The following is a 13,505-nucleotide window of genomic DNA, read 5'->3' on the forward strand; positions in this document are numbered from 1 at the left end:
TAATACTGACTTTCAGCTACCAGTAGCCTTGGATCAAAAATCGAATGTGTTATCTCAATTACCACTTCATGCCCTAAATGATAAGATCGTCATCAACAATGAACAGCTGAAAGGGTTAAACAAAAGAAAACATAAGAAAGAAAAGAAGAAGTTTCAAGATCTGGACACGGAAACAAGTGCAGGGGATATTTCATCTGATTCAAGCTCTTCATACTCATCACATCTAGAGAATATACAATCACACAACTTCAGCTATAACAATGAAATCAAAAGTAACATTAGAAGTCAGGAGTGTTCATCTAGTGCCACCTCAGGACCCGATACGCCAGCAGATCTAAGTGATGATGGTGACGCGAATCAGGGGCTCAATAACATGGCCTCTGATGTCGTGGATGTCGTATCAAACGTCATTCAAAACAATTTAAATGATTCCGCTCCAATTACCAATGACAAGATGCAAACTTCTGTTAAATTAAAAGTATCGATTCGAGCAATAATATTGAAAGTGTTCAAGTGCCCATTAACGCTATCAATGGTGCAGGGTCAACTTTAGGCTGTAGTAAGTGGAAATTACTTAAAACCCTTAAAGAGCGTAAAATTGAAGACAAAAATATTCAGGATAAGATTAAAGAAGACGAGTTGGCCAAAGATAAGGAAAAGGTAATTTGCTTTACGCTTTAATTGAGTTTTATAATTCGAGATAAATATGAATAATAATCACTCTGCAGGATTTTTATATAAATAAACAAACATAATACAATTTTATATATATATATATATTACTTTTAATATATGTGTATGGGATGTCGGAAATATATCAAAATATCGATTCATCGATAGGAGGAGATTCTTATGTCACCATCAGCTATGATTTCTATGATTAATACAAAATTAAAAGAAGCTAATATGGTTACCGCTTAGGGCATCGAAGCAAAAGATACCCTTCTTAAAATATTAGGAAAGCGATTGAGCGATTTGCTGCAGAATAACATACTAATAAAAGTTAATAAGCTTGATCCGCGATTTAAAAACAAGTAAGAAAGCTACAGTCGAGTGTGCTCGACTGTGCGATAACCGCTATCCATTTTGAATAAAAGTAAAATATTCCGGTATTATTTTCAAAATTCACCGAAAATACTATAAAATACTAAAAATGTACCAAACGGTACATTTGTTATATCGATATAGTACCACATTCAAAATATACCATAGATGGCACAATATATCAGATTGTCGGCCAAAGCAACTCAGATCCCTAGTGAGAATGCGTTTTTGTCCACAAATTGGCAAAACTCAAATAACAAGTGAAATTTTAAAGCTAGTGTCGCGAATTTTTGGTATATAGTTCTTATACCCGTATAGTATTATAACGAAAAGTATTATAACTTTGTGCCGGCAGGAAATGTATGTAACAGGTAGAAGGAGGCATCTCCGACCCTGTAAAGTATATATATTCTTGATCAGCGTCAACAGCCGAGCCGATCTAGCCATGTCCGTCCGTCCGTATGAACAGCATTTTATTAAAGAAATACTTTTGTATCGGAAAAACGCCTACTTACTAAGGGTCTCAGTTGCTTTGGCCGACGATCTGGAATATTGTGCCGTCTGATCGCAACCAAATTTTCAGGGATCATAACTACTATAGTTATTACTGTATATACCAAAATTCGTAACTCTAGCTTTAAAATTACGCTTGTTATTCGATTTTTTGATTTGCAGGGGCGGGAGTGGGCGTGGCAAAAATTTGAAACAAACTTGATCTGCGTGCAAACATAACAAATGCTGTCGAAAAAATTATAGCTCTATCTCTTATAGTCTCTGAGATCAAGGTGTTCATACGGACGGACGGACAGACGGACATGGCTATATCGTCTCGGCTGTTGACGCTGATCAAGAATATATATACTTTATAGGGTCGGAGATGCCTCCTTCTACCTGTTACATACATTTCCTACCGGCACAAAGTTATAATACCCTTCTACCCTATGGGTGGCGGGTATAAATACTTTTGTATGGGCAAAAACGCATTAACTGCATTTCTTTTAACTGAATGGAAATCCTGTTTTTTAATTTCATATACATGTAATTATGAATAAAAATGTATCTACATGCAGTTAAGCATATTATTTTGACTTTAGCATATTATTTTCAACTGTTAACACACTTTTTAGAATATTTTAAAGTTCATGTATTGACCTATTACTGCTTTTGCCGAATGTAACAGATTGCTATTACATTTCACCTTTCTGTTAACGTCACTGGAAAGTTCTAGGAATAGTCAATTGAAATGGTGTCAAATCGTAAATGCTAGGCAAATTAATCTGAATTTAATTATCTTTCCTTTTTAAAGGCGAAAGTCAATAAACACACATTTGTGGACTTTTAACCAATGATTTTATTATTGCTTCGGAATATACATATTTTACGCTTTAAAATAAAAATATAAATATTATATAAATAAAATATGAAATATGCGTGTTACATAAAACTAAGATGATTAGACGAGCACGTCAAAACATTTTTTCATCTAGTTAGCTAAACTTTAATCTAATTATGCATATATTTGCAGAATGGCACTGGGGCAGGCGATGTGGGGCTACGTTCTAATGGTCATCCAGGCGATAATCCATTTTACAGCAACATTGACAGTATGCCAGACATTCGGCCAAGACGTAAATCTATTCCCCTTGTCTCTGAATTGGTAAGTTTCAATTATATTATCGTTATTTTTAATTTATTCCCAAAACCTTAAACTATTACAATTACTATAACTATAACTATACTATAAACAACAAATCTAAAAATTTGTTCAAAAATGTATTCTCTTTTGTATCATCGAAAATGATTTAATGGACTACAGGTGCTCAAGGTATAAACTGCTTAAGACTTCTCAATTTTTTAATGTTCCACATCTATATCAAATTAAAAACTTGTACGATCTATACTTAGTAATATTATTAATTTACAAAAAAAATAAATTATTCATTACGTTATTATATATTATACAGAACGAATTTATAAATGCAGTACAATCATTTTACCTATTTTAGCACTGATCCCAGATGAACACGTTAAATAATGTTTCACATTGCTTTCGTTTATTAAGTTATTTAAGTATGACATTTCTGTGTGTGACCAACTCTTCAGGTCATAATAAAGCTTATGTAACTTATAGAAAAAGCTAAAAACCGCAGAAAAATTTTGATGATAGCTAAAAAATATTATTCAATATTTAATTTTATTTATCATTAATTTTATTTATTTTTGTCGATTACGTCAATGTGCAGCTGTTTTTGTCGAATGAATGGGTGACAAAATATACAAACATGTTTTCACAGGGACAGTCGTAGCAAACGTTATTTTGTTCGCCTACAAAATCGTAAAGTTTACAATATATAATACTTATAATATTATTATACCCGCTACCCATTTTGAAAATTTTGAAACAAACTTTATCTGCGTGCAAAAAATTATAGCTCTATCTCTTATAGTCTCTGAGATTAAGGTGTTCATACGGACATACGGACATGGCTAGATCATCTCGGCTATTGACGCTGATCAAAAATATATATACTTTATGGAGTCGGAGATGCCTCCTGCTACCTGCTACATACATTTCCTGTCGGCACAAAGTTAGAATACCCTTGTACCCTATGGATAGCGGGTATAAAAACCAGTCACTCCCACAATTTCGTTAAAAACTTTGTTCATCTGGGAACAGCGCCTAAACGACATTTGTTTTAAAGCAATTTATGAGTTTCCTATCCATTCTATTCACGTTTATGGTATTTTATGGATATTTCTGAGGCTGAAAAGATTATGTTCGCTGTTATGTTCAACATTTTTATAGTATCAATTTGCTATATTGCGCTAAAAATACAAATCCACACATTTTATAGTATTTAGATAAAAATTTTTTTCTGTTTTCACGAATTATGAATTCAGATTTTGTGAACGTAAAATAGAAAGCTAATATAATAATTTGTTCAGCTCTATAATAATTTGTTCAGATATGCGTTGATAAATATTGCCTGCATTGCCTTTTCTATATTGAGAGTATATTGCAGTAATTTTATACATACACATGTATATAAAAAAAACTCGTACTGAGATGTTTAACTTTTATTTTTCTGGAATGTCCAAAGTTTAATAAATACATTTTCACCCAAATAAATAAAATTTAAACAATTCGTTATTTATTTATGTTTAGACCATGGCAGCCACTAAACGAAATGCGGGCCTGACATCCGCAGTTCCGAGAGCCACACTCAATGACGAAGAATTGGTAAGAACACGTTAGGAGAAATGCTGACAAGAATTTAATTTAATGACAATTCGATTTGCATTGAATGATAATTCAGAAAATGCACGTATATAAGAAAGCACTACAGGCCCTAATCTACCCTATCTCATCAACAACGCCACATAACTTTGTTCTGTGGACGGCTACATCACCGACATATTGCTACGAGTGTGAGGGTCTACTCTGGGGTATTGCTCGTCAAGGAGTACGCTGTACCGAATGTGGTGTTAAATGTCACGAAAAGTGCAAGGATCTATTAAACGCTGATTGTCTGCAGCGTAAGTAGTTATTGAATTTTTAACATTTTTGGGCTAATTTTGCTTCCTTTCTAACTAAGGGGCCGCTGAGAAAAGCTCGAAACATGGAGCCGAGGATAAGGCCAATTCGATAATTACTGCCATGAAAGAACGTATGAAGCATCGGGAACGCGAAAAGCCCGAAATCTTTGAATTAATCAGGTAGTGTAATTATATTTAAATCACTGCTCTTTGGCTGGTGAGGACCATCAATAAGTTCTTATTTATAATTAATGTAACAAACATTATTTTTTAATAACTACAATTTATTTGATACTATAAGTACATAATATGTCCAAAAATTTCATAGTCGTACTTTCGATATCGATACGTCGTTAAATCAACTATTTTAAATATGTTCTTGTGCAGTACTGCACTGAAGTTTCAGTTTGTACATTTTACTATAATACTATTATATACTATACTCGTATATGGATTTAGAGCCGTATTCAGCATTGAAGATAAAAGCCACACCGGTCATATGAAAGCTGTGAAGCAAAGCGTTCTGGATGGTACCAGTAAATGGTCGGCGAAAATAGCAATCACAGGTTTGCACATTAATAAGTTATTTGCCCATGTAAAAAGGAAAGCTGAAATGGATATCGTGAAATCGTGATTTTCAATTATTGTTTACTCTACTATATTAATATATGCTCTGGTTGTACTAAATATGTTTTGACATCTAATTTATTTTGCATATGGTGTATTTAATTATCACAAATGAATTTTAAAAGTATGTGTGTATGTATGGTATGTATGTGAATGTCGATTGTATTTGTAGAACTAATTACACGTGAGCATGTGTGAATGTTTGTAATTGCATACATAAGTAAAAATACATACATTCATAAATTCGAAAACATTTACCAATGTGAACACACTTATGCAATAGCCATAGCAGAACTGATATATTTTTTATTCCCTTCATTTATAATTAAATTGATATTGTTATAAGCAACTGCCAGTTGTCTAATAAAACAGGAAATGCTTTTTAAGGTTATTGTATAGGACAATTATATACCATACTTCCGACATATTTAATAATAATCTTGTTACACGTATCTGAGTGTAAAATAATGTAAAATATCCCCGTCTTTCAGTATATGTATAAACTTCGCAGCAAACAAGTACAAAACCAGAGAGTAAGAAATTATGAGGAAAACAAAGATTGTAAAATAGTGATTGGATCAAATGATCTAGAGTTTTGCGAGGGACTTTACTCAAATGTTTAAAGTGACATATTTATACAGCCAGTATTAACTTAAATGCATTTTCTGAAGATTCCTCAAATCGAATCATTAAATTAAGATCACCGTTCGGGTGGAATAAATTATAAAAAGTTATTTATAAACACGTCTTCTAATGCCTTGCATTACTATATTTGCATCTTTCCGCATTATTCTCTACAAGTCCTACAAAAATATTAAAACTTTGTGCCTGCAAGAAATGTATGTAACTGACAGGCATATCCATCCGACCATAAAGTATATAAGTAAATTTTTAATCTTGATCGACAGCTTCCGACAGCTGCTGTTCTTACATTCTTTTGTTAACAACCTAGCATATGTTGTACTCTATGGTATATTTTGAACTTAATAGTAGTAGTAATCTTAGCACCGGGGAAAATCTGATCTGATCTGATAGAGAAAAGCAGTGCACTTTTTCCCACGATTGAACAGCAATGGAAATATTGTGAAAGAAGAGTGGTCGTTGTCAGCGAGTGTAATGCCATTTTAAAACACCCTTATATTTGTATATTATTGAATTTTTAATTATCAATAAATGGTTTATCGATTGTTAATAAGCACACAAAAATAGATTGTAGGTCTTTTTATTGTAAGGTGCGAAACACTTCGTCCTCTAGTTTATTGATATCAATATGATGAATTCTGTTTTGCACTATATTTGATTCTAAAACTAAAAGGTGCACATTTAATGTTAGTTGTATTTTACGGATAAATTTATCAGCCTAGCCAGCCAAATTATCAATAGAGGAAAACATTAAATTACAAATTTATTTATTATTGCGGTGACTTTTATTATTGAAGAGTTGAAATGTATGTAAGTCTTATTTGAAAACTGAAAATTGATTCAATTCATTCAAGGATGACATTCGGTGTGGATCCAGATACACACATAGATTCATTAGAACAGGCTGAGCACGCAACTGTTGAGGGAACATCTAAATGGTCATGCAAACTCACAATAACAGGTACACACTGGCAATATTTTTCGATTTAACTTGTTTTTATATTTTGTATTTTGTTTTAGGGTATATTGTCATACATATTTTGATTTATTTATTTAAATTAATCATTTTTCTATAGTATTATTACTTATTATAAATTACATCAATAAGTCAGCAATTAAAAAAAAAAAGCTTTCTTTTATATTCGGGCATACGTATGTATATATATGTATATAAACAGTTATTTTAATTTAAAATTACACAGATGAACGTAGTATATGGAAAACATTTTTGAACTCTTGCAAACCAGTTTTGTTAATGTAAATATTTTATTTTACCAATCAATATACTGAGCATACAATAAAACAAAACACTGTATATAATTTCGAATATTACAAACCCTATTATTTTATTCTTTTCAATGGTTCGCTTTCAACATTACATAAAAAATTAGTTCTCTTCTAGCACATCTTTTTCGAATATAAATGTTACTTAAGCTGAAAATACTTATTAATAAAACGAATACGTACATTAAAAATTTTAATGCATCCCTTTGAGATGTTTCTTAAATAGTTTCGAATTAATATAAAGTACTAAAAAACTTGAAAGTAACACTTTTATTGAATGAAGGGAACTCTCATTTTTCGTCTCAAAAAGAAAATATTAAACGTAAAGTATTAAATCTTTTCAAATTTCGCCATCGTTTCTTCAAACTAAATTCCCAATTACTATTCACAATATAAGCAACTAAAGGTGGATGCGTTGAGGGACATTGAACATTATGTTAACTTCAAAAGTTTTTTTTATAACGGTCCTTTTGCAACTAAATAGCGTGTCATTTATATTTTATTCAGTCTATAGCTTTAGCTAAGAGAATTACTTTCCATCAATATCTTTTAAAAATTTCTATATATTAGCTGAAAAGAAAATTACAATTGTTTACCAACGAATATATTAAATTAAGTTTTAAAAAAAATTTAAAGGCTCACCAATGTTACGTGTCGATTTGACAGCCCACTAAAAGTTGAGAGCATTTAAAACGAAAATGGGGTTGCCTTAACATTCATCATATCTACATGGTACTCGGCTGTTTAACATAACAACAAAAATATAGTGAGAAACATCAGTTTGAATTATTCAATTTAAAGTAAATTATTTAAATACTATGTACTACATATAAAAATGAACAAAATATACATTTTTTAATTATAATTGGCATATTAATTATAGGGCACTTATGAATAGATCTATCTAGTAAGCTTATTAAACTTTAGGTTTTAGGTAAGTTTTGAAATGTATGTGTATTACTCTCTTCCATTTGGAAAATACGTATACTATACATGTTAAACACCATTGACACTAATAAATTGACTGTAAATCCTTTTGCTCAACCGTTCGAATATATTTTATGTGTGTTTGATTTATGGATCTACAGTTAGAAAAAGAAAACTGTTTTCAGAAAAAAATTAAATCAATTTAAACTAAAGAAAAACTTTCTATGGTTTTCATAGGTTTAAAATTTTGAAATAAATTAGGCAATATTGCTGGTTATTACACTTTCAATAATTTAACTTTAATGTCCCAACGAATTGGCCTCTCGTTATATATTGGGAACTTTTTTTACAATTACAAATAATCGAGAAGTCTATTTTCTAAAATGTCCGGTAGCTGCAATTATTTAAAATCTTGCCTGAAATACATATAATATTTTCTAAGAATTTTATAAAAATGGGAATTAATCTATTTAGGGTACCCGTAATCTTTACGGGTAGATATATAGGATTTATAAAATGTGTGTTCGAGGTTAGGGTAAAAAATAATTTCTCTACCTACAATTATGGTCAAGAAATATTTTTTTCTTAAACACGTCTTTACTTGTTTTCGTAAAGCACCTAAAATACACAACACTAAAAAAACAATATTTAATGGCACATCTACTACGCTGTTTCACCAATAAGTTAAAAAAACCGATAACAAATAATACGACAGATAAGACAAAGTATGCAATTTCAAATCACTCGAAAGTATTGTAAAATATTGGGGATGGTGTAGTTGTAATGATTTTCATTTAATCACATGAATACCAAATAGCTTTTAAATGAGTCCGGAATAGCAATTTATGTACGTATTTATATGTACTAGGTGGCTTACCTTACACAATTTCATTGCTAAATAAGGTGCTACTAAAAAAGAAAACCAACGAAATGTAAAACGAAAACCATTCGTAGAACAAGAAGAAAGAGAATTAAAATATTTCATTTAAAGTATTACAATTTCTTGCCTACATAGAATGCTGCACAAACAGCAGAAATTAAAACATTTTTTAGTGAAATACAATGTTTTTGTTACTTTTTACATTTTACGATTTTACTCAGATTGATTTCAGAAGACTTGCAAATTTCAAGATTTCTTTATTTTTTGTAAATATAAAGATAGTGACATGTAATCTTTGGCAAAAGCTTTATGTTTTTGCATAAATAAATTCACGAAATCCTGATGATAAAAATACTGACTTTCTGAAACTGACGATTAATTAAATGTAACGAATTAATTTGAAAAGTTTTAAATTATTGGAATAATTGCACACCGGTAATGTGGCTTTCCTAAAAAATAATTTTTAGTTTAGGTCGAACTTTGTATGCAATCTCGGAGCTGTAGGAAATCCTACTATTAAATTTATTTTGTTGTGATTGCTATACAGCCATCGGTTTTCCGAAGCCATAACTTTCAGCGCTGTGTAATGGGTCTTAATATAATGCACTATTCTTAGATTGATGTCTTGCACAACAAACAAACAATTTAATCCACGTTCTAATCTTTGTACATATGTATGTATTATGTTTATAATTTAATTATTTTATTGTCCAGCTAAATAAAGAAAATATAGTATGTGTCTGTAAATAATAAAAATCACACGATATTTGTACCGTTGCATTTATTAAACGTGAAGTAGTAAAAGTGCATCTAGGGAGTGCATAAACAGTAGTATATCTGTATCTCCCTGATCATTTTTATTTGCAGGTATTTAAAAGGGCATTTAATAAAACAAAAACTTCCGTTTTTTCTATTCTTCTTTCTCCCTTGATAAACAACTGAACTGAACAACAATGAATTTAAATCTAATCTAATTGGAATTCAATTGAAAAATAAATACGCATACAAATCTCATAACGGTTACCTTCGTTTCAAACCTAAACAAAAACGAAAACTTTCATTATTTATATTTTGCATTAAATATATCAAAAACAAAATATTTTATTTTTTACTAATTCACGATTACTTATCATCATTTATATTCACTTTGGATTTTTTGATCAAATGCACGTGCACATCGGTTTAATGCCGCAACGCATTCATTTTAATTATTCAATATCGACATTTGTAAATCAAATCATCAAATCCTCAATATGAAAAACATCTATTGGGCTTAACTTACATGACAATTTGTTGTGGTTTTGGTATTGAAACGAATAAATTACCAAATGTCAAACAATCGGATCAAACTGTGCAGTGATTTGTGCTCAAGGCCTGATAGCGAAGGATAAAAGCGGAACCAGTGATCCATATGTGACGGTGCAGGTTAGCAAGGTGAAAAACGAACGCGCACAATGCCACAGGAACTAAACCCTGTGTGGAACGAGAAGTTTCACTTGTGAGTATTGAATCAACGTTTTTCAATAAATGTCTATGTGTATTTGTATTAACGACTTTAGTGTGTGAATCCCCGTTCATCTTTCTCGATAACATTAAGGTTATTCTAGTATTATCAGTAACTTTCCAAAATGTAAACATATATGTATATATGTATATATGTACATACATACATATTTAACTATCTTAAGCAAAGTTTATTGCGTATTGTTTGCAATATTTTTAAATTTAAATTTAATATAGACTTCGACTCTGCTGTTATAATTATTGTTCTTTCTCTAAACGAGAAAATGCCTCCACACGTTTTCTTTACAATGTTTTTAAATTTATCATATTTTTGCACTTTGTCAGTATCAGTGTCTATTTTTGCGTCTGTCGAACAGCTGATTTTGTAATCCTCATATATTCCCAATATAGGATGTATCGATACCTTTTTTATTTTGTGCTGGGAACGGCGAAAAACTGCCGGCGTTTTTTAAGTGGAGTTGCGTGGAAAACGTGTTTTCGACCATCGTAGAACAGCGCTTAACCGAGAAATCAATCGTTAATTAACTATCGCTTTAGATAGTAATTAATAAAGCTGCTGACTTTACGTCCACATCAACATGGCAAATATCGATAACTTTGCCGCCTATTTTTCCCGTCGGCTGGGAATCGCGCTTATACAAAAGCATCTACAAAGAATGATTTTCTTTCACAATAATTTAAAGTTAATTATGAAGGCGTATTTTATAATTCCATCTGATAGAGCATAGAGGCGGAGAACTATCGACTGTGGGCGCTATCGATATTCGACGATTGTCCATTTTAAGCCAACGATAGTGTCGAAAGTGCTATCGATTGTCGCGGATAATATCTCTTCGTTAATACATCAAAATTTCATTCCTTGCAATAGTCAAGATAGTTGTGTCGTCTGACCTTTCTAAATACTGTCACGTAATATTTTACTCTGTTTTGTAGTACTTCGCCTATTTAGGACAGAATCCTTTTTAAACTGGCATGCTCCAGTATTCACTCTTTGTTTTCTTTTTTTTCTTAATTTCTGACGAATTTGCATAGAACAGTAAGAGAAGCCAGCTATCGAAGAGACCATCGATAGTGGTTGGTCGATAGTGCCCAACCATCGATAGTGCCATCGATAGCTGGCTTCTCATACCATTGTTCTCCACCTCTAATAGCTGGATAGCCTTGTCCGGGGCATAGCGATATATCTCCGCGCCGTACAATTTTCGAGCGAATTTATGTCGTTTTTTGGCGGAGCTATGTCGTTTTCGAAACGTCAAATCTCCGCGCGGAGTTATGTCGCTTTTAAAATTACATATCTCCGCCGAACACAAAACGACATATCTCCGCCAATTTATTAGCAACTCATCTTCCACTTGAATGAATTTAATGACTTTTAATTAATTTCATACTGAAAGTTAAATGGAAAATCTAAATAATTTAACGATAATGCAATCAATAAGCTTTTTAGTAGCTTTTTCGCGAAAAACTATTGTTTATGAAAAATAAAACGCGCAAGTTCAAATTCAATGTTTATTGCGGTGGTATATACTAAATAAAGACTTGTGAGAAACTGTGTTTTTAAGGGATTTGTCGGGAGCAGCAGACAGCTAATGTTAATGTAATGCTGTGACAACGTCTGCCAGCAGCGCTCCTTCTGCCGGCAGCACCGCATGCTCTCTGACACTGTTAGCGATCGCTTGCATTTTGATCGACTAATTGCTTAAACACTTGCATTGTTACTCTTTTTGATATCGTGTCGGTGGCAAAGCTTGAAATTGTTCAAGTCACAGCCAAAAACATAAGTGGTGACATACATACATATGTACCACAGCAATAAACATTGAATTTGAACTTGCGCGTTTTATTTTCATAAGCAATAGTTTTCCGCGTAAAAGCTACTAAAAACTTTTTGATTATATTATCGGTAAATTATTTATATTTTCCATTTAACTTTCAGTATGAAATAAATTAAAAAGTCATTAAATTCATTCAAGTGGAAGATGAGTCGCTAATAAATCGGCGGAGATATGACGTTCCAAAGCGACATAACACCGCGCGGAGATAAAACGTTATGTATTATAACTTTGTGCCGGCAGGAAATGTAATAAGAGCAAATTTTTGCCACGTCCACTTCCTACTAACAATAGTAGTTATGATTCCTGAAAATTTGGTTGCGATCAGATAAAAATTTTATTTCTAGGGGTAAGTTTCTTTGGCTGACAATATATTTTTTACTCTGTGGTATATTTTGAATGTAGTACTGTATTATTCATTTTATTATTTTCGTGCCAAATTTAGGCACTCAAAGGTTGTTAAAAGGTTGCTAAAACACTGAAACTTTTGAAATAGCTGTTTGGCATTTAATTTATTTCATTTAAGATTCAGAACGTTCCTTAAACAAGATTTACAATCTAGATTTAGCACTAAAATCTTGTTTTAGATTTTTTCAACCAAAAATCTTGTTTTAAGATACGGATCGACATGCACTAGTCAGAGTCGCAATTATTTTATTCAATAAACCATTTGCTGTTGATTTTATTTATTCAATAAACCATTTGCTGTTGATTTGCTTTTATTGCCTTTGTTAATGTTCTTTCTGGCTGAGTTTGTTTGTTTTCTTTTCACCTGAAATCTTAGATTTACGGGTGACATTACTATTGCTGCACGAGTATCAACAGGAAATAGGCATTTACTCCGTTTTGGCTTTCTCAATGTCCATAACATAACAAAGCGTTAAGCTTTAATAGAATTCCGTTAGTCACAAAAGCGAACCTGTGTATCATAAAATTAAGCAATGAGTTCTCTATGATGGAAACATATTTAAAATATGTAGTAAAAATAGCTGTGCAGTGAAATGGAAGAAAAACATGAATTCTTGGCGGTGCTTTGTCGAAAATGATAGTTGTTTGAGAATGGATGACGGCTGTCTTCTCTATGTCAGCTTCTATTCGAGCAAGTAAATTGATAAATAGAGGCAGACCCATTCTTAAGATTTAACGATGAGAAAACTTTATTTTGGTTTCGATTTATCTGTTCTTAGAGATAGGGGAAAAGTTCCTTA

At 31.7% G+C, this 13,505-nt stretch overlaps 1 protein-coding gene across 1 annotated transcript in view; it reads left to right on the plus strand.

The window, feature by feature from the left end:
* The window catches only part of LOC133847015 (protein unc-13 homolog B), a 70,495-nt gene that overhangs the window by 22,167 nt on the left and 34,823 nt on the right, over positions 1 to 13,505 (plus strand). Inside the window, 7 exon segments of the mRNA XM_062281716.1 lie at positions 2,570 to 2,701; positions 4,211 to 4,285; positions 4,362 to 4,581; positions 4,641 to 4,761; positions 6,705 to 6,811; positions 10,299 to 10,376; positions 10,379 to 10,439. Of these exon segments, the coding sequence (XP_062137700.1) occupies positions 2,570 to 2,701; positions 4,211 to 4,285; positions 4,362 to 4,581; positions 4,641 to 4,761; positions 6,705 to 6,811; positions 10,299 to 10,376; positions 10,379 to 10,439 (794 nt within the window).

The sequence above is a fragment of the Drosophila sulfurigaster genome, chromosome 4 (genome assembly GCF_023558435.1).
Source record: "Drosophila sulfurigaster albostrigata strain 15112-1811.04 chromosome 4, ASM2355843v2, whole genome shotgun sequence".
NCBI lineage: Eukaryota > Metazoa > Arthropoda > Insecta > Diptera > Drosophilidae > Drosophila > Drosophila sulfurigaster.